Here is a 26182-nt window from a genome sequence, read left to right on the forward strand (position 1 = left end):
CAGGAAACAACAGATGCTGGAGAGGATGTGGAGAAATAGGAACGCTTTTACATTGTTGTTGGGAGTTTAAATTAGTTCAACCATTGTGGAAGACAGTGTGGTGATTCCTCAAGGATCTAGAACCAGAAATACCATTGACCCGGCAATCCCATTACTGGGTATATACCCAAAGGATTATAACTCTAATTATTACCCATTACTAGGTATATACCCAAAGGATTATAACTCTACTTATTACTGGGTATATACCCGAAGGATTGTAACTCTACTATAATCAAAGGATTATCATTCCACTATCAAGACACACGCACACATATGTTTACTGCAGCACTATTCACAATAGCAAAGACTTGGAACCAACCCAAATGTCCATTAATGATAGACTGGATAAAGAAAATATGGCACATATACACCCATGGAATACTATGCAGCCATAAAAAAGAATGAGTTCCTGTCCTTTGCAGGGGCATGGATGAAGCTGGAAACCATCATTCTCAGCAAACTAACACAGGAACAGAAAACGAAACACCACATGTTCTCACTCACAAGTGGGAATTGAACAATGAGAACACATGGACATAGGGGGGGAACATCACACACTGGGGTCTGTCGCGGGGTGGGGGACTAGGGGAGGAAGAGCATTAGGAGAAATACCTAATGTAGATGATGGGTTGATGGGTGCAGCAAACCACCATGGCACGTGTATACCTATGTAACGAACCTGCATGTTCTGTACATGTATCCCAGAACTTAAAGCATAATAATAATAAAAAAACACTTGAGTATAAAAAAAAAAGTCTGAAACATTTTACTTCGTATTACACATACTTTTTTTTTTAAAAAAAAGGCAGAAACATTGAAGGAAACAACACTCAACATGAAGGAACCTTGTGCCGGAGTTCTAGAAGGACCCTGAAAATCAGTTTTAAAAGGCCTTGCTGTCACATAGTCTTTTTCATGGCTGCTTGAGTCATGCTGAAGAGATAGGCTTCATAGATTATATTTAAGAAGTTGTCATCGTTCTGGAAAACAAATCGAAAGACCCAAGAGAATGTTACTTGGTTGGCAGACACAAAAGGCTTCCTCTGTCTTACAGCTGAACTGGCCTTTGGATACTGAGACGCTCATCTCTCCCTGTCTAACAGCTGGTGGTTTTTAATTGCATGTGTGAATGTTAAGTGGGGTTGAAGGCAAGGCCGGACAGAGCTGATGGTTTTCCATGGTCAGTATGCACAGCAGCAAGAGCTCGTTACATGCAGCACAGATGGGCAGCCCGGACACATGGCAGCACGGGGCAAGGTTTACTCAAGAACAGCCTGGGTCTGCTGCATGAAAAGACACGAAGCCCCAGCAGACAGAGGAGTTAGGAGGACATGATCCAAGTCAGTGGTCTCAAAGTTTGGTTAAGAGATTGCTGTGGTGTGTTTTTTTGTTTCTTGTTTTTTGGGTTTTTCAGACTGGGTCTCACTCTGTCACCCAAGCTAAAGTGCAGTAGCGCCATCATAGCTCACTGCAGCCTCAACCTCATGGGTTCAAGCGATCCTCCCACCTCAGCCTCCAGAGTAGCTAGGGCTACAAGTGCGTGCTACCATGCCTGGCTTTTCAAGTTTTTTATTAAGACAGGGTCTCACTATGTTGCTCAGGGTGGTCTTGAACTCCTGGGCTCAAGTAAGCCTCCCACTTTGGCCTTCCTAAGTGTTGGGATTACAGGCATGAGCCACCGTGGTTCTTAAAGGCCCTCCAAGTCACCTACAATGTGTCTACTTTGTTTTGGGCATTACCTAGGATTTTACTTGCAATATGCTTCATCAGTACTTCATCAAAGCTAATATCGGTCTTCCCATAAGTTATGGAAAGTTTCTAGCCTTGGCAAGTGGGCAGGAGTAAGACTGGTAATCTCTGGGCTCTTTTGCCTGGCTAAGGAGTGAGAATCACAGTCTAATCAGTGGTTTTCCTCATGTTTTAATTCTAGAGACTTCTCCCTCCCACCCAAATTCTTTACAGTGTTAGTAATTCACCCACACTTCACATTCCCCCTTCATTCCCTCTTGGCACCCCACACAGATTTAGCATCATTCTCATGCAATGAAGACAGTGATGTTCTCCCTCTTTTTCCTGCAAAGTAGTCACAAAGCTCCTCTGCATGAGATTGTGTCCTAACAAGAGGCAGAGACTAAACACAGACTGCTTGAGTGACTGGGAACACGAGGTGTGGTACACGGGAAGAAGTAAAATGCATGCAGAGAGTGGAGGGAAGGGGAATGTAATTTCTAACGCGCCATGTTCAGCAACTACTCTGGAGTAACAGAGTCTCAAGACAATGTGAAGGGAATCGGCCAGAACACATGTGGATCTTTCAGATTCCAACTGAAGAAACTGGCTCAAAGTAAAGAGGTTCGCAGATGTCTAATTCCTCATGAGCTTACTATGAATAGCTTTAAAAGGTGGCAAATATTTTTATCCTGATATTTACTTATGAATTAGTAGGGCTCAATCATTTGCTGTTGACCGTATTTATCTCTGATTGTTATTATGCTTCTGCTGACTTCTAGCCCCATTCCTTTCATTCTCCCTCAAACATGTTTCCTTCTTTTGGAGTCTCGCTATGTTGCTCAGGCTGGTCTTGAACTCCTGGCCTCAAGCAATGCTCCCACCTTGGCTTCCCAAAGTGCTGGGATTACAGGCGTGAGCAGTCACTGTGCCCGGCCAACATGAAACGTTTTTTTAAATGTTGCACTAATTGAGACCACTGTCTTTTTAAGTAGGATAAGACAACTGCAGAAGGGCTGGCCTGCTCTCTAAAGGCCATCTGATGCTTAAGCAGAGTACCACAAAAGTTTTCTTAAAGATTATCTACCAAAAAGATACTCTTAAAGATCATCTACCTAAATATGTTAACTGGGGTGTCTGAAGTCTGTCTGGCTACAAATGTTCCACTTTTCAAGGACTGCCATTGATTTTTTTGGGTGTGCTTTGCTAGGGCACCTGTGCTGAATGGTCTCCCGAGGCTGGTCCCTGCTAACATTCATGTGGTGAACATGGCCCATGGGAGAGTACGTGCGAAGGGACACTCGGGGGCCAGGCTGGGGCATCCCAGCCCTGCTTATGTACGAGCTCTGTGCCTCAGGCCAGTTGCTCAGCCTCAGTTTCCTTGTCTGTAGAATGGGAAAAATAACAGGGTTGTTGTGTAAGGAGTGAATGAGTTAATATGCTTGTGTGTAGCACTTAAAATAGGGCCCGGCACCCGCTCTGTGGAGTGTTAGCTATTACAGCACTCATTATTTCATAATTTCATAGGCAAGTGAGGCTAGCAGCTCACAAGGAGTCCTGTCACTCCATCCCGTCCTAATGAGCAGGTTTCAACATGACTTGTAAAACATACCTGTAGCAGCCATGGCCATTATTTGCTTCCCTCCCTGTTTTCCGCTTACCCAGTGGCCTGTTCCCCACTCAACAGACGGCCCCTTGCCCAAGACGGCTCCCACCTCTACTTCCCAATGGTGAGTTTTCTGTCTGGGCCCCCAGCACCCAGGGTCCTCTCAGGGACTGCTTAATCCCCAGCATATGCTTCCTTCTCTTCTGACAGGTGATGGCGTGGAGGCCTTAGACAGTCCTTCAAATTACAAAATCCTTGAAGAGCTGAGACACCCAAAGCCACACTTGGTATTATAAATAACACCTAGCTAACTGAGCACAGAAGCCGCTGGGGTCAGGATGAGTCGTTACACACACCTGTTATTCTCACGGAAGCTAAGCAGGCCTCGGCTGAGTCTTTATCTCATAGTTGCAGCCAGGAGGCCAACGGGCGTGGTCAGGTGCAAAGGGAAACAACGTGCTGCTTACCTGAATGAGGTACAGCAGTGCCTCCCGGAGCTGGGGCTTGGTGAGTGGGCTGCTGGTGATCACGGAGGGCTCCGGGCTCTGTATGGGCAGGAGGAGGCTGGTGGCAGCAGCAGGTGGCTCCTGGCCTCCCACAGGCAAGAAGCCGCTCTCCCTATCCTTTGACGGGATGGAGGTGGGTCGTGCAAACACCATGGGGGACATGAGCAGAGAAGGAGCTGCTGTAGCAGGGATGCGCTGAGGTGAGATGACCTGCTCACAGCAAATACACACAGAGAGCGCGGTTCAGGAGCAGCTCACGGCATGACAGCTTGCAGCGGCAGATGCGGGTGGTCTAAGCATTCCCTGTCCACGGCTTCCCTAGCTGAGAAAAGTTCACGGGAAACTGATTCTTGCCCCACTACTCCATGCACCTTCCTTCAGCATCACTGGGCAGCTCTGGCATCGACTGCTGTGGTGAGTGCTGTTCCCACTGCATATGAAGCTTGGCCTCTGGGTGATAGCTTATTTTTCAGGCTACCAGTATTCGGCAAGTGCATTTAGGACTACTGACCTTTTCTTTAGACCTGGCTGTCCGTGACCCTGACCTAAAGGTCTCACAACCTATGTGAGCTGCCACCCTTGTTAGGGGCCTATCCATTTCCCCTCCTGACCCCGGAGCACAGGAGGCAACTCTCCGCCCCTCCTGCGGCCTCACTGACTTCTCATTGGGAGGGAGAGTGACGTGTGGGTTCCCCCTTCTGGGTCCTTCCCTGACAGGATCTGCCTGCCTGCAGAAAGCCCTCATCTTCAGCTTCCGCGGCTAATGTGCTTGGGCTGACCCGGGCTGCCTGTTGCTCAGCCCTGCCAGAGCCTGTCTGTTGAGTCTAACTCCCTTGGCAAACAGACCTGAAACCAAGTTTTCTAACAGCCCTTTCAGTTATGCAAGTGACATTTTGATCCTTATCTGACTGACTCCTACAGCTAGCATTTGCTTCTAACTCAGGGAAGAAAAAGAATGTTATTTATCAGCCTCCGAACTCCCCAAAAGAACTCCTAAGAGGGAGGCACGGAGGCCAGCAAGCTAGAAGTTGCTGTAATTTTATAATCAATCCCTTAGCGTCTCTTTGAGCAAAAGTTGGCCTAGAGGAAGGCAGGCTGTTTCTTTTAACTTGTCCCTACATGACATTTCGAGGAGCGGTGCTGAGCAGTGATGCTCCCGCAGGAGGAGTCAAGCATTCTGAGCACAGCGTGGGCTGCTGAAATGCTTGCCTTTCTCACTCGGCTCTTGATATTTGTGAGTACTGAAAAGTCAAAGGAGTTGTACATCAGAAATTTAAGTCAGACTATATTCACCCCATGCTTCTAATTCTAAATAATCAAAGAGGAAAAAAGCAGACATTTTTAAAAGAGGGACAATAACACTGAAATGAGGGGGAGTGGGAGTTATAAATATTGTTTCTATAGCAGTCGGTACTCAGATTTAGGATGTTAATAAATAATAAATGAGAACACTTTGACTCAGGGGCTCACAAAGACTTTTGGTACATGCCTAAGATCTTTGTTTTCAAAAAACTGAATTTTTTGTTTTGAGACAAGGTCTCACTCTACTGCCCAGGCTGGAGTGCAGTGGTGCGAACATGGCTGACTGCAGCCTCAACCTCTTCGGCTCAAGCAATCTTCCCACTTCAGCCTCCCAAGTAGCTGGGACCACAGTGGTGTGCCAGCATACCCGGCTAATTAAAAACAAAAAATTCTTGTAAAGACAGGGTCTCACTATGTTGCCCAGGCTGGTCTGAAACTCCTGGGTTCAAGTGATTCTCCCATCTTAACCTCCCAAAGTGCTGGGATTACAGGCACGAGTCACCATGCCCAGCCAAAAGTGAAAGATTTTTGAGAAACTGTTATAAGTTACATAACAGGTCAGGTGCAGTGGCTCACGACTATAATCCCAGCACTTTGGGAGCCCGAGGTGGGTGGATCACCTGAGGTCAGGAGTTCGAGACCAGCCTGGCCAACATGGTGACACCCTGTCTCTACTAAAAAAATACAAAATTAGCCGGGTGTGGTGGCAGGTGCCTGTAATCCCTGCTACTCGGGAGGCTGAGGCAGCAGAATCACTTGAACCCAGGAGGTGGAGGTTGCAGTGAGCCGAGATCGCATCATTGTACTCCAGCCTGGGCGACAAGAGTGAAACTCTGTCTCAAAAAACAAAAAAAAGGTACAAAACAAAACATGACAAAGGGCCAGTGATGATATATGTGATACACAGGGAGAACTTTCCAATTTTTAAACCCAATGTACTTTCAGTGAATGTGTTCCAATCCAAAGGGAAAACAATTCAGTGTCAGATCTCCAGATGTTACCCACAGGCAGATGATCAATAGCTTGTGGTTTCGTCACTGTCCCAAGTCAGTGATGGACATGGAGAAGCATCTTCCCTAAAGGACAAAATCTTTCTAAAAACTGTCATATTTTCCCTCTCTGGCAGTTTGTGTGGGGGGTGGAGGTGGGTGGCATGCCTACCTCTCCTGATCTACAGTAGGCTATACTGACAATACAGAGAAAGATAAAAACTGGCTGCACCTTTAAGGAGGAAATAGGCTGTTTTTTGTTTATTTCAAGAACCTACAGCATGGGCTGTGGGTAAGGAGTCTGTTTTCTTCATTATCACGTACTCACATTTAGACAATGCCTGACATGTAGTAAGTGCTCAAAAATATTTACTAAATAAGTGAATAAGCAATAATCTACTGTGGACTGAAAAACAAGAGGAGGTCAGATGCTTGGCATTCCAGATCGATTTCAAGGCAGACCATACTAAGTTCCTACAGTCAGAAATTACGGTTTTCTCCCATGTCTGTGTTGGTCTTCAGACCTCCTAATATTATGAAGATTTAACTCTACAAGTAAATGCTCTCAAAAAGGTGGGGGGAAGTTCTCAGATTGTTAACCAAAGTGAAGATTCTCCTTCCAGGTAGAAAGTTCAGGCAATCAAGATGCATAGAGGTGGCTTCTGGCATCGTGCTCCAAACAGAAATGTATGTGACACATTGGTCCCCAGAGCACAGAAGTGGACTCTACATTTCACTGCATTATAGTAATACCTTTTTCATTGTCTTTTTTTTTTCTTAACAGACAGGGTCTCGCTCTGTCACCCAGGCTGGAATGCAGTGGCACGATCATGGCTCACTGTAACCTCTGCCTCTTGAACTCAAGGGATCCTCCCACCTCAGCCTCCTCAGTAGCTGGGGCTATAGGCGTGTGACACCCAGCCTGGCTACGTTTTTTTTTTTTTTTTCTGTAGGGACAGGGTCTTGCTATGCTGCCCAGGCTGTTTTATTTTGCCCCTGGTACATATTTACCTGGAAAAGAGGAGTCTGCTGTTCTGTGCTGGATGTCTTGTTGATCCAGGATTCCAAGGGTTTCCCTGTTCCAGAGCTCCGAGTGAGCACAGGAAACTTAGCGGCCAAGGCTGGCCGGTTAGAGGCATGCAGCTGCTGCTCCTGCTGCACAATCTGAAGCTTCTTCAGTAACTCTTGAGGGGAGATCACTCCAGAACTGCCAGTCTGATTACCAGAGATGGGGAGTGTTTGTCTTGGGAGTGTGGACTGTTCTCTTCCGTGAGCCTGATGTCCTACTGTCTGAGGTGGAAGGGAGCCATTGAAATAGGCCTGTGGTGGCTGAGCCAGACCCTTTCCTGGAGCCACAGGGGTGACAGAAGTGGGAGCTCTGCTGCGGTTCAAGGCAGCTGAGCTGGCAGGTGCTGGTGTACTAGGGTCACACTTGTTTGCTGCCCCTGGGGTACTCTGAAGTTTCTCAAACAGGTTCTGAGTTCTGGAAGCATTTTGTACACCACGAGAAGTCCCAATGTTGTGAGGAGACCCTGGCTGGACAGGTCCTGTAAAAAATTCTCCCGTAGAATGGGTACTGCCATTTTCACAAGGCCGGTTTTCAGGCAGCTCTGACAATGGGTGGAGGTCTGCGCTCCTGACCATGAGTTTCTGAATGGCTGGACAGAGCTGCTTCTCAATGGGGGGTGAGTGTCTTTTGGGTTCCTCATAGGACAGGGAGCGCACAACCCCCTGCCTAGTTGGAAGCTTCTCTTGCTGCTGCTGCTGCTGCTGCTGGTGGAGAGTCTGCCCAGGCTCCACAGTTTCCTGACATGTAGCTTTGTCCTGCTTCCCAAACAGAGCTGTCAAGGATAAGTGTTGGGGTTCAGGGTCTAAGGTCTGGAAAAAATAAAGATATCTGACATGAGTCTACAAACAATTTGGTTATATGAGGAAGTGCTATGAAACATAACTTATCTGATGACTTATTCTATTTATAAAGGATTGATTAGAGAGAATGAAAAACTTATAATAAACTTGAAAAATGAGACCCCCTTTTTAATGTCAAAAATTTTCACAGCATGCTCCCCTTGCACCCCCAAAACAGTTATTATATTTTAGTATCTGTTGACTGATAAAACAGGTATAAGATCTTCAAGGGCCTGGGGTTTCACAGATTGGGAACCACCTTGGTAGGAAATTATATGCACTAAAAAAATAAACGATCTGTTCAATAGGAAGCCCATCTAAGCCTGCAGAGTAATATGAGAATACAAAGGAATATAAGCATTTCAGAATTTCTAGTAGTTTTTCACAGAAGTATGGAAATCTAGGGCTGGAAAGAAATGGAAGACTTTTAATCTAACTTGATCCTTTCAAATATGTACTGGTAGGATTTAAAAAGTCCTTGCATACATAAAATCTACCTTGGCCCAGCCAGTTACAAAGCTGCTTCCTTCCTGCTCTTTACTTCTGTTGCTTTCTGCATTGTTGCACTGAGAAAACACGAGGCCAGGCACAGTGGCTCATGCCTGTAATTCCTGCACTTTGGGAGGCCAAGGCAGGCAGACTGCTTGAGCTAAGGAGTTCAAGATCAGCCTGGGCAACATGGCAAAACCCCATCTCTACAAAAAATACAGAAATTGCCAGATGTGGCAGCACACGCCTGTAGTCCCAGCTACTTGGGAGGCTGAGGTGGGAGGATCGCTTGAGCCCAGGAGACAGAGGTTGCAGTGAGGCTGAGATGGTGCCACTGCACTCCAGCCTGGGTAACAGGAATGAAACCTGTTTCAAAAAAAAAGAGGAAAGGAAAAAAAACCACGAGCTTCATTTTAAAGTCAACATATTCAGGTCTCGCTATTAAAATATAATAAAAACTTTCCATAAAACAAGCAATAAAAAGAAAGCTAAAAAATTAGAAAGGACTTCTTTTCTTTAAAAATTCAATATAAGATTTTCATTACTAGTCTTTATGTCTTTTGGCTCCATGTTCATTTTCAAAATTGATTTAAACTAATTCCTTTAAGAAAATCTTTTTAATTAGTCATAGTCGTGATAAAATGACACAGCAATATTATATTTACAATCATTAATGGGACCTACAGATTGACAATTTTTGTCATTGCTGTACTATTCTGAAGTATATATCTATACTAATACAAAAGCTGCTGTAATATTTCTCATTTAGATTGCAAATACAGTGACAAGTCATCACGTCTAAAGAGGAATTTTATACCACTCCTTTGGACTCTGAGCTCTCTGCAGCAGCTACCCCAGTCTATAGTGCTAGCACTGCATCCGGCACAGAGGAGGTGCTCAGAAGTGTTCAAATCAATTTTGTTTCCTTGGTTGTTGTTCTCCCAGGTGGCCTTGGGAAACCACCCACCCCAGAAGAATATGGACCCAATGGGTAATGTTTCTGTCATCTCTGACAATGTTACTAGTTTTCTAGGGTGCTTTTTTGTTTGTTTTTGTTTTCTGAGACATGGTCTTGCTTTCTTGCCCAGGCTGGAGTGCAGTGGCGCATCCCATAGCTCACTGTAGCCTCAAACTCCTAAGCTCAAGGGATCCTCCCGCCTCAGCCTCCAGAGCAGCTAGCACTGTAGGTGCACGCCATCATGCCTGGCTAATTTTCTTGTAGAGATGGAGTCTCACTATGTTGCCCAGGCTGCTCTCAAACTTCTGGCCCCAAGTGATCCTCTCGCCTCGGCCTCCCAAAGTGCTGGGATTACAGGCTTGAGCCACTGCGCTGGCTTGTTGTTTTTTAAAAAATACATTATCTTTTAAGGAGTTCAAGTTCACAAGAGATTAGCACAAAATGTGGTATATGCCAAAAGTAAAAACTTTAACCCTCTTCTAGAAAGAGTAAGTTATTAATAATGAAAAAATCTGTATTTTGAAATCCCACTTTCTTGGGTTTATCTGAAAGCATTCTTCAACACCACCAGGCCCTCCCCTGACTATATTCTAGGTCAAAGTTCTCTAAGAATTCTAGAGACACACTGAGTATGACACGCAGAGGACTCCGTACCTGGCTGGGCTGAGGTATACGCTGTTGCTGGCTTTCACTGGGTTTCACTGGAATTGGTTTGATGAGATTTGGATTGTCATAGATGGCAGAGGAACTGGTTATCTTTTTTGGCTCAGAACAGGTTTTACACTGAAATAGAAAAAAAAATCACCTCATTTTTGGCTTAGAAAAGCTTTAGTCTTTTTAAAAGACTACCTTTTTACTTCTTATCTAATTGGTAGATGACTGTGTTTTTCATAGATTTTCATGCACAAAGGAAAACCCCTTAAATTTCTCTAAGAGCTATGTTTGAGTATAAATCAAGTTCAAATTTAACTTTTCTTAGTTGGACAATTCAGTGCTCTAAATATTACTAACAATACCAGCCTCCAGGACCAGGGGTTCTTAAGACACCTGTATAATTGAAAGGCTCTGTGCTTAATATATTGACTATACATTTAAATATATATAGTCTAATGCCTTTCAATGATAAACAAATATAGAAACCATTCCTTAAATAACATGTATGGACAATTTAAGCAGTTGACTTAAAATTGGAGAGTAGTTGAGTACATTTCATCAAAGCAACTAAACCTTTTTTGGTCTACAAACCAAAAAGCTGACTCAAACCACTGATTTAAAAATTACTAACATCATCTTTATTTAATAAATGACTTCTTGCATAAACAGAGTAATTCAAATCTGAGCATTCTGAGCCACTTACTACAAATTAGAATTTTGTAGAGAAAGAGACAAGAGACAAATCTCATCATTTCCAACACTGACTCATTATCATACATTAATCTAACCAACCATGCAATTGCTAACACAGTAGGATTCATAACAAAAAGAGCATGGCAATGATACTGCTGTCTAGTTTGCTAAAACACTAAATAAAACAATATAAAATGCTGCTTTCTGTACTACAGACTCTCTGAAGCATCATTAGTTTCCACTGTACAGCCAAGGCCTCAGGCCCCAAAAGATTCCACACCTGACATGAAATGAAATCTAAACACGATCTTGTCCCTCAGGAACCAGCATTTCTAATCCAATGTGTTTACAGTTATCAATGTGTGTTTTCTAATCCAACCATCTAGGGGTGTGGCATCTATTACCACTGTATGCACTGTATGTGAGGTTAACCATACAAAAGATTCTTTTCCTCCAGGCATTCTATCAATAATTTGTATATTTGGCACAAGTATTATGTGGGATGCGAAATCACCTTGTAAGTCATAAAGTGTTATTTCCAATTCTTCTTAGGTGAATGATGGCATGGCGGCATGGACCAACTGGCCTGGCTTTCCCAAGCCACGGATAACCAAGATAAGACAAGAATACAGGCTAACATATAATCCCTGACACAATTTTGGCATGAAAAGCCTTGCTATTTAAAAGAACGTGAATGCTTACTTTCTTTGAATGACCCTTTCTGTATTTCTTCTTTTTCTGTGTTCAGAAACACTGAATTTCCGGCAAAGAAAAGCAGATTTTTCCCAGCTTCCCTATGTCCATATCCATATGGGCTAAGAGGATGCTTTGTCTGTTGACATGCGTAACTCTGATAGCTTTTCCTAGTTAAAATGTTATCTCCAGAAGCTGTTTTCTGTGTCACTACAACTGTCTACCTACAAAGCCTTGCTTTTATGTAACAATTGCTCCCTCTTATCAGAGTGCTCAGAACTAATCATCCACCTCAGTAGTTTGTAGCTCATTTTCCTGTTGTTTAATTTTCTATGCTTTTCCCGACCTAAATATCTTTAAAATCCTGGGGGAAAAAACAGTTTTTGAAAAAGTATATAATGGATTCTTCACAGAGAACCTGAGGCATTTCCTTAAAACTTCAGAAACTTCCTCTATTGGATGCTGAGGTTAAAATACAATAAAACCTCAAAAAGTATGTCATATAAACCAATTTTAATCACACACAAACACATACATACATAAACGTATGTATTTATGCCAAGAGAGATGTCTGAAACAAAATACAGTAAAAGTGTAAAAAGTTTCTATCTTTGGGTTATAGGATTATTGGTGATTTTTCTTTTTATATTCTTTTGAATTTTATCATTCAACAAAAAAAATTTCTATAATTTCATAAATAACTCACAGCTATATCCAGAAAAGAGCCATTAATTCTTGTCTTAAACCACAAAACACAAACAGTCCACTTCTGAATACTCCAAGCCTAACTAACTATGCAGCCTGTAGATCATTTCTGGTCCTGGCTCTTGTTCTTACTAAAATTTGGTTATTTTACTGTTCACTTGCATCTCAACAAGAAATTGAATAGGGCGGAGATAAAAAGAGATGAAATGCAAATTAACATCTTTTCTACTTTAAAGCAGATTCACAGAAAGTTATTTCTCAAAAGAGAATGCACAAAATTTCGGCCAAAATAAGTTTTCAAATTATTTTATTAACCTCCTGTAAACTAGACAGACTTCACTTTACCAATATCATATATACTGACAGCTCGACATTTTTCCTACTTCCACTTCTTGGGATGTTCACAAATTTAAGAATTCTAGAGAGACTTAAACATAAGGCCTGAAACTATAAACCTACTGGAAGAAAACAGGAGAAAAGCTCCCTAACATCGGTCTGGGCAATGATTTTTTTGATGTGACCCTAAGGATAGGCAACAAAAGCAACAGACAAACGGGATTACATCCAACCAAAAGGCTTTTGCACAGCAAAGGAAACAACAGAGTGAAGAGATGAGCTACGGAGCGGAGGAAAATACCTGCACACCACACATATGATAAGAGATTAATGTCCAAAATAGATAAGGAACTCAAACAACTCAACAGTAAGAAAAGAAAACAAATGTTCTGATCAAAAAATAGACAAAGGGCCTGAGTGGACATTTTTCAAAAGAAGACATACATGTGGACAACAGGTATATGAAAAATGCTTGACATCACTATCATCAGGGAAATGCAAATTAAAACCACAGTGAAATATCACCTCAAACCTGGCAGAACGTGTACCATCAAAAAGGCAAAACGTAAGTGGTGGCAAGGATGTACAGAAAAGGAAATCCCTGTATACTGTTGGTGGGAATATTAGTTAGCATAGCTATTATGGAAAATAGCATGTTGGGCCAGGCGCAGTGGCTCACGCCTGTAATCCCAGCACTTTGTGAGGCTGAGGCGGGCGGATCACGAGGTCAGCAGATCGAGACCATCCTGGCTAACACGGTGAAACCCCGTCTCTACTAAAAATACAAAAAATTAGCCAGGCGTGGTGGAGGGTGCCTGTAGTCCCAGCTACTCAGGAGGCTGAGGTAGGAGAATGGCGTGAACCCAGGAGGTGGAGCTTGCCGTGAGCCAAGATTGCTCCACTGCACTCTAGCCTGGGCGACAGAGCAAGACTCCATCTCAAAAAGAAAAAAAAAATCATGTTGGCTCCTCAAAAACTTAGAAATAGAACTACCACATGATCGAAGATCCCATTTCTGGGTATATATCCAGGGAAAATGAAATCAGTATGTTGAAGAAATAGCTGCATTCCTGTGTTCACCACAACATTACAATAGCCAATATATGGACTAAACCTAAGTGTCCATCAATGAATGAATGGATGAAGAAAATGTGGTGTATACACACAATGGAACACTATTCGGCCTTAAAAAAGAAGGAAATTCGGTCATTTCCAACAACATGGATGAACCTGGAGGACATTATATTAGGTGAAATAAACCAGGCACAGAAAGGCAAATACTGCATGATTTCACTCCTACATGACATCCAGAGAGGCTGAACCCGTTGAAGCACAGCAGGCTAGTAGTTGCCGGAGGCTGGGGGTAGGAGGATTTTGGAGATGTTGGTCAAAGGATACAAACTTTCAATTAGACAGGAGGAATAAGTTCAGGAGATTTATCGTACATCATGATGACTATAGTTAGTAGTAACATATTGTATACTGAAAGTTGCTAAAAGAGTAGATTTTAACTATTTTTGCCACACAAAAATGATAAATATGTGAGGTAATACATGTGTTAATTAGCTTGATTTAGGCACCCTATAATACACATGTATATCAAAATATCATGTTGTATACCATAAATATATACGATTTTAATTTTTCATTAAAAATAATTTAAAAAATAAAACTGCAAAAAAAGTAAGTCTAACATTGAAAAGCATTTCAGAAGTCTTTTAGTTTAATACTTATCCAACACAAGCCAAATTCTTTTATCACATCACCAATATGTAACCATTCAATCTCTTCTTGAACACTTTAAGTAACGGAGACTCACTTCCCAACAAGAACTCTGAAGAAAAAATTCTGTTTTCCTTCTCTCTCACTACCTTTCCATTTCACCCCCTTTCTTCTATCTCAGAACCACTTTACTCAAGGTCTCCACATTTTCTGAAATATCTGTGTGTGAGTGCAGAGACGACACGAATGTAGGAAGGCGATGGAATGCTCCTTCCAAACATAAGGCACTGGCAGCTAGCAGGGTGCATGCACACCTAGTTAGGCAGGCCAAAAATAAGGTGATGGAAAAAGAACATCTGAAACAGGCCCTGAAAGCTTGATCATATTTTGATGCGTGAAGAAGGGATGGGAAGAGTATCAGAAAAGGCATGAAAGCACTCTCAGGAAGCAAAATGAGTATTCTGTTTGGCAGGAGTTTCAAATATTTGTAGAGGGTAGTAGGGTTAGAAGAATAATCTGAGGCCATCTTAGGGAAGGCTTGAAGACTCCAAGGGTTCCTGTACTGGGCAATGACAAACCAAGAAAAATGTAGACTAGGACAGTAGCGTGATCGTGCAGGTGTCCTGGCACACTGTATCACAACATCTGGCTGTTAATGGAAGAAGAATAATTTCCTCTATTATCTATCTCACAGTTGGAGCAACTGACATTACACATATAACAACATGTATTTGATTTTTACAGAAAAGCACCTTCTATACACGAATTAAGTGTCTGCACTTCATGTCAACATTATAACAAATCTGTGAGGGCATAAAGATGAACAGAACACTGTTTTAACTTCAACCAGTTTACAGTGTACTGGGAGAAGTTGACTTAATGTAATAAATGAGGAAGAACAAAATAAGTTTTAAATAGTAAGAGACTGAGTTCACATGGAAGAATAATTAATTTGAAGAGATCTGGGAAAACTCCATGTAAAAAGTGTCATTTTTACTAAGCCTTAAAGGATATGTAAATTCTGAAGGGTAAATAAAATAAGGGGAAAAATATTCCAAGACATAGGCACAGTATAAAGTGATGGCCTAAATTAAATCTCCAGAACTGCATATGAGTGTTTCTGAGACAGACAGAGAATGTGTGTGCTGTTCTTTTATGTGATGGTCACTCAAGTGAGGCTGGAGAGGAGACACGGGAGAGCCTCAGGAAAACAACGTTTATTACACTCACAGGTCCTGGAGACAAGAGGCATGCCACGCTGCACAGGGCCACATGTGGAAGCCTCAGGGTGTCAGCAGCAAGCGGAAGGCGTAGGCTAGAGCGTTTACTGAATTTCCTCAAGAAAGGCAAGGCAGGGCATGGTGAACAGGTTAAGATTGGCCAGTCTGAGTAACTCCAGCAGGCTCTAAACTGTATGAGTGGTCCCCAGTTGCTGGGTACCTGGCCCTGGGATGATTAAGGCAGAGGAATATTGTACAGGCCAGAGACGAGATTATGTATGGCTCAGGATTGGTTAGTGTGCACATTAAAGGCGTGCTCCTGGCCAAGCCCTTTGCTGTCTCTGAAAACTGGCTGGTCACAGGAGGGGCAGTCTCCCCAGCCAGAAAGGATTTTAAGATGTCAAAACACTATAACATATAGAAGATAAAAAACAGAAACAATATAAGGTATGTGTGTGTTGAGAGGAGGGAGGGAAAGAAAGGAAAATAATTCTGTTCAATATTTGTATTTATTATTTATTTACCATTGTTACACTGTCTTCACAGAACGTTAAGTTCGTAGAGGGCAGAAACGTCACCTTTTGAAGATTAATCTTTAGTGTGCATAATATAGTATAATAAAGTATAACTAATTATTCAACTAGTTGCCAAGTCATCATAATATATTTTTTAATGACTTTTGAAGAATTAAAAAAACACAAAATGAATACAGAAATAGTTGTTACTGTCTGAAGCTGAGATTAAGGCATCTCTGTCCAGGCCATACAATAGAAGGATAATTAAACTGTGGCTCATTCACATTCTTATTCCTTCCTTCATTCAACAGCCATTATTTAACACTCATCATGTGCTAAGTACTTTGAAGACAATAAGGGATATAAAAATGAATAAAGGATGTTCTTTGTACTCAAGAAACTCACAGTCAAGGCAAAGGCATGTTAAAGAAAACTTGTCTAACTGCCTATATGTGCCACTTCATTCAGGATTTTTCTGATTGCTTCCTCATAGCATCATTTAATTTGTTTTTCTACCTGGTCTCCCCTCACTCCCCACCCACTTTCACTTTCTGTAAACTAAAAAGTTAGAGCTCAAGGCTTAATGAGATTCAGGATCAACTCTTTGGACAAGAATATTTCAAGATGGTGCTGTACATTTGATATCTTATCACATTAGGAAGCCAGAGAATCTGGTTATCTAACTTTTAATGATGATAATCAGTGGGGTTCAGGTGGAGGCAGCCTGATCCTTCCACTGTCAAGTTTCTATTAACCTTTCCCATAACATTAATATTACTGATGATCACTGCCCGAGTCAATTATTTCAAGCAGAGTGTCTTTAAGTTCTATTATTCCATCCACATGTACTAGCTGGAATTCTCTGGTAGCGAAGAGCTCTCCCTCATTGACCAGGGCTGTTTGATTACCCTGAGATATAGTCCCTTTAGGGCAGGCAGGATAAAAGCTTAATTCATTCCCATTAATTATCAATTTTCAGAGGAAGGAGTTGGTACCTTAGCACCTTCAAATGGATAACTAATAATTATTTTGCTTGGTTTTATATGTTTGGTTTGCTTGTTCTCTTTCTCATTACCATGAACTCATAGATTTTTATACATTCAATGTGTTTTAATCCATTGTAGTCATTCCTGTTGATGTTAGAATTTGATGCTCTGGTGAGTGTCCTTGAAGCTGATTTCTGTGCCCTTTCACATGACCCTATTGGTTTTACTATTCCAGACCTGGAATCAGAAATTTCTTGGAAGAGCCCTGACACCTTTTGGAAGGAAGTAATATTTAGAAATAACACTCTGGGTGATATAGATGCTTACTGCTACTGAGTTAGTCACCTTCATTTTTATGTCCTTTCAGGGCAAGAGTGAGAAACTCTATTTTTTGTTTCTATATCTAAGAAACAAAACATGAACTAATTCTGATATTTCCACTTAATCTTATATAGTTTTAACTTATTAGATTTGATTTTTTTCCCCTTACACTAAGGTTTTGGTTCCAACCATGTTTATCTAATTTCGTATTTATTATATCCACAACAGTAGAAAAATTACAATGCCAACAGTAGAAAAATTAAAATGCCAACATTACTACAAACAACAAAACGAATGAATGAAGTTTATAATTTCTTGCAGTTCTTTCTGTCCTTAAAATATAACCCACTAAGAGTGTTCAGTTCAAGCAGCGGGTTTTGAAGTCACTCTAATTTTTTTCTAAGTAATTATGTCACAATATGATATTCAATTACATTTATTTCAGCTAGTTTCCAAATTCTATAATTTTTAAAAAATTTTATTTTTTGCCCATTTTTCTAGTGTTAATCTTGTACTTCTCAATTTTTAGGAGCTCTTCATAAAATAACCTTCCTGTTATTCTGGTGTAAACAATTTTTTTCTCAGTTGTTTTTATATCTTTCTATTTGCTTGTTGTATTTAAACCTTGTAAAATGTTTTTTATTTTTATGTAGTTTAATTAATTGCTTTTGGGTTTTAAGGCATAATTGAAAGATTTCTCTTTTCGTAGATTATAAAGAAATCCATACAAATTTTCTTCTGGTACTGGAATCATTATATTTTTACATTTAAATTTCTAATACATTTGGAATTTATCCTGGTGTATGTTGTAAGGTATAGGCTGAATTCTGTATTTTTCCAAATGGCTACCAGTTGCCCCAACACCATTTATTTAGGAATTCACTCAAATGGCTGACTTGAGATCATCATCTTTATCATATCCTAGATTTCATATACAATTGGATTTAATCCTAGACTTAGAATCTTAAATCTGTCCCATTGGTCAATTGGGCTGTTAGGTATCAATAGCATTAACACCATACGTTTTGAAATGTTTAGACTTCAATGTTCTAAAATCAGGGAGAGCTTGCTCCATCCCCTCATTCATCTCCCCCATCTCCAACCCCTACTAATATCACTCTTCTTTGCCAGGATTTTCCCAGCTATTCTTTCTTGCATATTTCTTCCCATGAGCCTTACACTCAACTTGTCTAGATCAGAGAGTAAGGGAGAAGTGGGGAGGGGAGGGGAAAAGAAACCAGTGGTATTTATTTAGCGATCACCTTAAATGTAGAGATTTTTTTCTAAGAGCTTTATGTTGAACCATCTTATCCAACAACAGGGCGTATATTTCCATTTGTTCAAGTCTATTTTTATGCCTTTCAGGAGTTTTTAAGCATTTTCTTTATATAGGTTTTGCCCATTTCTCGTGAATTTTATTGCAAGCAATTTTATATTCATTTGTTGCTACTGTAAATTGGGGTCTTGCAGTAAGTCTACAAGACTTACTACAAGTTGTATATATGAAGGCTATTATATATATGAAGGCTATTGTATATATGAAGGCTACTGATTTCTCAGGCTATTTTTTAATCCACTTAAAGGCAAACAGTTTTCTTTAGCTTATAAAAAATCTGTATTACAAATAAAGATTTTTTGTTTGTGATATAATTTTGTTTGGTGGAAGGAACAGCACCCACAGCACCTACTCTTGCTAAACAAGAATATTCCCACTGTGGAATTGAAGTGTGTATGTATCACAAGGAAGGGCAAACACTCACCTTTGTGTATTCGTCTTTGGCCTTGATGAGCATTCGTAAAATGTCTACTTCTTTGCCCTCTCCTGAATTGAGGATCATTGGGGAAATTCCTGCTCCAGTTCCCTGATGGGCTTTCAACTGTTCATACTGAGTTAGGCTGGAAGAACAGAGGGGAAAATCCACACGAGGAAAACCAATTCAACACAAACAATGTTTAAAACCATCCCAATTCTCACCTAGTTGTTTTCATCCTGTTACAACCATATTAGAAATAAGCTTGCTTAGGAATTTAAAGGAGAAAAATGAGAGTTGAGGTCCTCAATTCAATGACTACACAGATGAATCTAGGGTAGGGGTCAGCAAACCTGCAGGCCAAGTCCAGTCCACCACCTGTTTTTGTAAAGAAAGTCACAAACACAGCCAAGCTCACAAACACAGCCATGCTCCTTTGTTTACGTGTTGTTTATGGCTGCTTTTGCACTACAAGGGCAGAATTCTATAGTCGGAACAGAAATCCTATGGACTGCAAAGCCTAAAATACTCACTCTCTGGTCCCTTTGAGAAGAGTCTGCCAATTCCTCATACAGTGCATTCTAAAGGATGCTCTCATTAGTTGCTAAGGAAACCCAATTTAGAGTTCTGAAATACTGAGGAACTTTACAGACTGCCTTGAAGTCAAAGCAAGGTTGATTCTGGCAACTCAAATCCTGTAGTTCTCTGGCAGTTTCAAAACATGGTAAAGATTCCATTCTAATTCGGAGAAGAGGGGCCATTTAAAAAACCACTTAAAGCAACGAGGAGTTCTTCTGTTGCCTGGAAAACAATACAGAAGAGAGACCAGATTGCTCCTATATGCTGCTGGGTGATGTCGAGGAAAATATACTTTCCCTTTATGTGCTGTGACTTTCAGCTCACATTCTTATTATTGCCATGAAGTTTATGGTAACAAAGATCTGAGTACTTACTGAGAGACTTAATTCTAACTGGGGAGGGGGTCTGAATCCACACAAATTGGCTGCTTATTGCTAGTAAATAATCAATTTCCTGCCCGAGCTGTTAGGTAATTACTGCAGAATGCTGACAATTTTAACACGGCCTCTTGGCTGAGCTACAGGGTATTTTTTAATCTGTATGAAATCCTACCATTATTATCCACTGCACAATTTACAGTAACACGAATGTTCTAGGAACTGGTTGTTATGGTGGTAAATACCAGTTTGAATACACTTAATCACCATCTGCACCTTGAGCTAGTTACCTAAAAATTAGCTATCTCTAGCTAGACTCTCAGGAACCCAACCTGAAATTAGCTATCTCTAGCTAGACTCTCAGGAACCCAACCTGAAATTAGCTATCTCTAGCTAGACTCTCAGGAACCCCACCTGAAATTAGCTATCTCTAGCTGGACTCTCAAGAACCCAACCTGAAATTAGCTATCTCTAGCTAGACTCTCAGGAACCCCACCTGAAATTAGCTATCTCTAGCTGGACTCTCAGGAACTCAACCTGAAATTAGCTATCTCTAGCTGGACTCTCAGGAACCCCACCTGAAATTAGCTATCTCTAGCTAGACTTTCAGGAATCCATCTCATTTCTTAAAAGGTGCTCCCTGTTTTTCATTTCCGTGAGTCACTTTCTAGTCATTTCATTGCCCCAGGATTTAAAAGTAGGGACCGATTCTTTTGCACACAGAGCTACAGTGCCATACCCATGTGGCAGCAGCCATCCTATGTGCTTGGCTGAGTCCAGTCCCAGGCTGTGACACAGCACGTGCAGGAAACTCATCTCACTCTGAGGCTCTTACCCATCCCCATAAATGGCAGGGAAATAACTGCCTCACAGTGAGCAGCCCTGGGCTCCAAAATTGATCAGTCAACCAATTGCAGAGCAGAGAGCAAGCCCTCCTCCTTCAGTGCAATCAGGGAAGCCAAGAGTGGGAAAGTCAGACAGCAATTTTAAAGTTGCCCAAAATGCAGAATGGGACAAATCACAAGGTATCATAAGATTAGAAGAAAGAGACCAGTAACAAGGAAGAGAGAGACAGTCGACTGATCACTAAGCTAATAGTAACTCAGCAATTTCTAAGGAGACAGAAAATAAAGACTACCTTAACTCAGTGTCTGAGACATGGGAGGAAATTCTGAGCTCCCACAAACATGTATACACAGTTAAAGGAAAGCGTTTGGGGGAGGAAGGAAATGAAAGATTTTACAGAATCTGGAGCAGACTTTTAGGATGGCTCTGAATGTTCTTTTTACCAACAGACATATTGATAACTTTTCAAAGCAAAAAATTGCTAATTTACAAATGAAAATATTAAAGAAAATGGCCATCTGGAACAATTCATATATATTTCACACACAGGAAAAAATGAGTCATTCTAGATGATAAATATTATGTAGTGAAAACGCGGCAAGTTGTTCTTACGTCTAGTTTTCATTTATTAATTAATACTAAATGTCTGCCTAACCACTGTGAAAAGGACTGCTGTGGGAGATATATTCTGTTAAGACTGTAGTATAGTTACATACACTTAGAAATACAAACAAAAGCACCAGGTCCTAAAAAATACTTTGCCTTTTAGTACTTACTTTTTCATAAGCTCTGCAATTCTTTGGCATTCTTCCTTATCATAAAACCAAATTCCATAGATGGACACTGCAAAAAACACATCAAACAAATTATGAGTGTCTTCAAAACTACAAAATAGAAAAAAGATCTCCTTTCCATCTTAAATGCATAATAATCTATGTGTTAAACTGATTTATTTAATGATTATTGAATAAATAAAAGCAATCATTGGGGTTAAAGCTTAAAAATACAGCATCGAGCCAGGCACAGTGGCTCACACTTGTAATCCCAGTACTTTGGGATCACCTGAGGTCAGGCATCCAAGACCAGCCTGGCCAACATGGTGAAACCCCATCTCTACTAAAAATACAAAAAAATCAGCCAGGCATGGTGGCAGGCGCCCATAATCTCAGCTACTCGGGATGCAGAGGGCAGGAGAATCGCTTGAACCTGGGAGGTGGAGGTTGCTGTGAGCCAAGATCGCGCCATTGGACTCCAGCTTGGGTGAAAAGAGCGAAACTCTGTCTCAAAAAAAAAAAAAAAAAGCATCAAAATTTAAGTCCACAGAGAAATCTGTGGTGGTTTTGTGCAAAGACACGCACCCACACATATTGAATAAACTGTGTTCTGCTTAAAAATATAGCACCTGAACGCAATAGGCATTTGGTAAAATCTTCTTAAGCAAATGAATACAGATTGAAAATGAAATCACAATTTCTAAACTTCCTGGCTTCGAGATATCATTGTTTCTACACTCCATTTGCACATTTCATAAACACATTTCATCTTTATTTTTAAATATTCAGAAACCTGATACTCAAATTATGCCTAGAAGCCTCCCTCCCCTTCTCCTTCTCTCAGAAACATGTTAACTGAGAAATTGGCTTTGTAAGCTGTAGGTTAGGGATAGGCCACTGGAAAAAAATAAAATTTAATAATAAACCTCTGCCTTCAAAATGGTACAGAAAATTTACAACTGCTGAAAGATTAGATATGACTATGATTTCATCATTTAGTAATGAAAGAAACTGTGACATAATATACCTGCTATTGATTCATTCAATAATGTTCAAATAAGTTGTATACTTTAATATGTGCCTATCTGTATCATTTTTATAGCAAAGGCTGAAACAGCTCCAAAAGACATTTATAAATATCTAGTTGAGAATCTGATGGCATTAATCATCTAAATAATGCATTAACTACATACACATTTAAAAACTCTTCAGTGAAAATCGCAACAATATTATGATAGGGCAATGAAAACCAACAAAACATGTTTTTAAAAGGGAAAAAAGACTTTAAATTCAAACTTTCCAAACACATAATTATATTAATAGTATTTTGCTGTTGAAACAGCTGTGATATTCTAACTACACCTTTTTTCCCCTCTTACCTGACCAATGTCTGACATGGAATTTCTGCCTCTTGTCAGTAATGATTCAGATATCAAAAGGTACAAGAAATGTCTTTACAGTGCTATTTTAAGCAGGTATCTTAAAGAGGAACCTATGAATCTGAATTACTAACTTGCCAAAAGGTGGCAATAGGGCTTTAAACTTTGGTTTTGCAATTATCAGCGTACCAGAAATCTTTTATCTTACCTACCTGCATGTGAAGTGGGGGGGAAGTAGGGGAAAAAATTCCAGCTTTTCCTTGAACAGAACCATCTTACTCTCTTAGATGGAAATACGTACACATTTTCCTTCTTGGGACACTGACTTTTTTTTTTTTTTTTTTTTTTAAGAACATCTGAGTTCTGAAGCCCATGTGCTATGAGGGCTTTTACATCAAAACAAAATTCTTTCATCTCAAGATCATTGAATGTGTATCTTGAAACTTCATATTCAAGGCTGCTTCCAGTCCATCAACAGTAATTCCCTACTCTAATTCCCTACACAGATTCCTACACTAACCTGCCTACCCTCACGTTCTTGAAGTCAAAGCAGATTGGATCACTGACGTTCAACCACTTAATAAATCTGAATATGTTTGTGTGTCTTGGTGACTTTAACCTTAGTTACAAAACTAGGAGCCTGGCCTATTTTTTTGGTTATAGCGTAAGTTTTCTTTCCTTGAAGACTGACTTTTCCAAAACTATCAAAGGAGAAAGGTGGCAGTAAGGGAGGAAAACAGAGCATAACTCAGAAACACGAGGCCCAATGGCAGAGGAAAACGTCCATTGTTGTCTCATGAATAGGCTCTATTAGTAAGAATATTCTGGATACCTTTTGTTTGATGTTATACATTTGTAGCATTTGACATAAGGAATTAGGCTTTCATAAGGATGGGATGCCAAGAAAACTGTTGATACAAATAGAAAAGCAGTTTGACATTGTCATCACCACGAGATAACTGAAATGCAGATTTAGGGAGGGAAAATGCTATGGAACATCTTTCAAATGTCAAAGCAAAATGAAGGAAAGACTGAGTTTGCAGTAATTATTTAAGACATTGTGAAGACTTCTTTAGGACCCAACCATTTATCTCCAAAGCAACATGGCTTCGAAAATTAAAATGAGATCATTTTGAGATAACTCTTTTGATCCCAGTTTAGTCTGGACAGAAAATTTAAATAGCCAAGGGGGGAAAAATTAACCAAGAGTTCTGGCTACCAAAAAGTGGCACCAAGATAAAATGCAGAACTGGGCCTAACTTTCTTCTCCCTAAAATAGTTTTGCAACTTGAGCTGCATTCCCCTGGGAAAGAGGCTGTGAATTCCATTGAAGTACGCATTCCAAGTTTCCTGCCTCTTAGCCCTAAGGTCTACCAACCCCTGGACAAACCTATCACTCTTCCACACAAGAGGGTCTATTGAAGCAGTCTGTGGAGATATATAAAAACCAGAGATCATCATGCCTTAGGGAGGTGATGAGCTGACAGGCTGACAGAAACCATGAAGTTCACATTTCAATCCAAGTTTTCCCGTAAAGCCACTGGGTGAGAGGCCCATCCCTACACAGGCAGGGAGCAGAGCAGGGAAGACGAAAATACAAGGTTGAAAAGAATCAAGCAAGAAGGTGTTTTGTTTTGTTTTGTTTTGTTTTTTAGAATTCTAAGACTTAAAAGTAATTTTACTGTAACTTAAACTTGCAGCGATATGATATGGCCGTGGAAACTTTTGTGGCACTGAAATGTTACTGAAGGAATGGCTTCGGGTTTTAAAAAATTACAAGAGATCATGAGCAGGATAATTATTTAGCTTTAAAAATCAACCAATTAATATACATCTGGAAATTCACAATGCTTCGAGCCTTTGTTCAGCCTGGTATGCCTGCATACCAGCCGCTTCCCAGCCACCTGTCTGCCGACACGGAGGTCAAGTTTAAGGGTACTTTGGTGCATGAAGCTCAACTCAACTATTTCTACATCTCTCCTGGAGGTAAGAAACCCTAAAGCAAAATAAAGAGTAGGAAGAACATGTTGAAATTTACTCTAAATATCCTAATGATACCTAGAATGCGACTTCCTCACTCTGAGAACTCATCTCTCCGTATTTAATCAGGATTTGCCACACAGCGTTGTAAAATTTTGCCTGTAACTGCACTATCTTGGTTTATGCCGTTCTTTGGAAATTCTCCATTGAAAAAAAGTGATGTTTGAGGCAACAGGCAATGCAATACTGCCTTTACATAATAAAACACCAATCTTTTACTTTCCTTTTAATTCTGTCAGAAAGATCAGGGAGATCAAAATTTCCATATAGACTTCATGTCTGGATTTTGTAGGTCCACAAAGACAAGGCAGAGAGCAAGCTGATTATATTCAATAGTGGTATTTTCTTTTTAAATTTCTTCAGTGGAAAAATCAAAAACTGGTCAAATTTGAAGAGGCTAGTTAAGGGGCCATTAAAGGCAGTGTCAGCGTCACTCAAATGCACATTTTCATTTGCAACCCTTTGATTCTTATTAGCATGGTGCATTAGTTCATTTTGCATGTTCTTTGGGGATTTGCCTCATCTTGTTTATGTTCCTAATAAATATTTCTGTTTGATCTGTTCTTTTAAGATATTTATAATTTGTTTTATATTTTACCCGAATACCATACAACTCCAAATCATGAATGATAGCTTGTAATCGTCTAATGAGGACACGTGATAATGTTTGTGTAAATTTTTAAAAGAAGATATATATCCATTCAATTAGGAAGTGGATGATACACACATAATTACATGGGTAAAATTTAAATAGGCAGGATATCTGATTTGGTAATGTTTTTTCTAATATAATTTCACTAATTCCTCTCAAAAGGATAGGGAAATATGTTTTTCTTAGCATTCAGCAAGGAAGGCATTTAAGTTCCCTCTTTTTACTTGGAAAGCCATGGAAACGTGGTAGTGTTAAATTACACAAACCTCTTCTGGGCATCTAAGGATATACCAAAATTTAAAATTCCTTCAAACACCACTCCTTTCATGAAGTCTTTCTCACAAGAGTAGAATAGTATTTTCAATGTAAGGATGGAGAATATCTAATCATATATTTGTGTAAACACTTGTTT

At 40.4% G+C, this 26182-nt stretch overlaps 1 protein-coding gene across 4 annotated transcripts in view; it reads right to left on the minus strand.

Annotated features, from left to right (window-relative positions):
• Positions 1 to 793: 793 nt before the first annotated feature.
• DCP1B (decapping mRNA 1B) overlaps positions 794 to 26182 on the minus strand; it is a 58335-nt gene continuing 32946 nt past the window's right edge. For 2 of the 4 annotated variants that reach the window (XM_032159298.2, XM_032159300.2), the window contains 6 exons: positions 21703 to 21769; positions 19134 to 19269; positions 10183 to 10311; positions 7185 to 8051; positions 3844 to 4092; positions 794 to 1022 (listed from right to left, as the gene is read on the minus strand). In XM_032159298.2, coding sequence (XP_032015189.1) covers positions 942 to 1022; positions 3844 to 4092; positions 7185 to 8051; positions 10183 to 10311; positions 19134 to 19269; positions 21703 to 21769 — 1529 coding nt within the window. In that variant the 3' untranslated portion in view covers positions 794 to 941. Of the gene's footprint in view, positions 1023 to 3843; positions 4093 to 7184; positions 8052 to 10182; positions 10312 to 19133; positions 19270 to 19657; positions 20579 to 21702; positions 21770 to 26182 lie in introns of those variants that run through there. The other 2 variants (XM_058442563.1, XM_058442564.1) reach the window with 2 other exon arrangements.

Source organism: Hylobates moloch, unplaced genomic scaffold (genome assembly GCF_009828535.3).
Source record: "Hylobates moloch isolate HMO894 unplaced genomic scaffold, HMol_V3 SCAFFOLD_8, whole genome shotgun sequence".
Taxonomy (NCBI): domain Eukaryota; kingdom Metazoa; phylum Chordata; class Mammalia; order Primates; family Hylobatidae; genus Hylobates; species Hylobates moloch.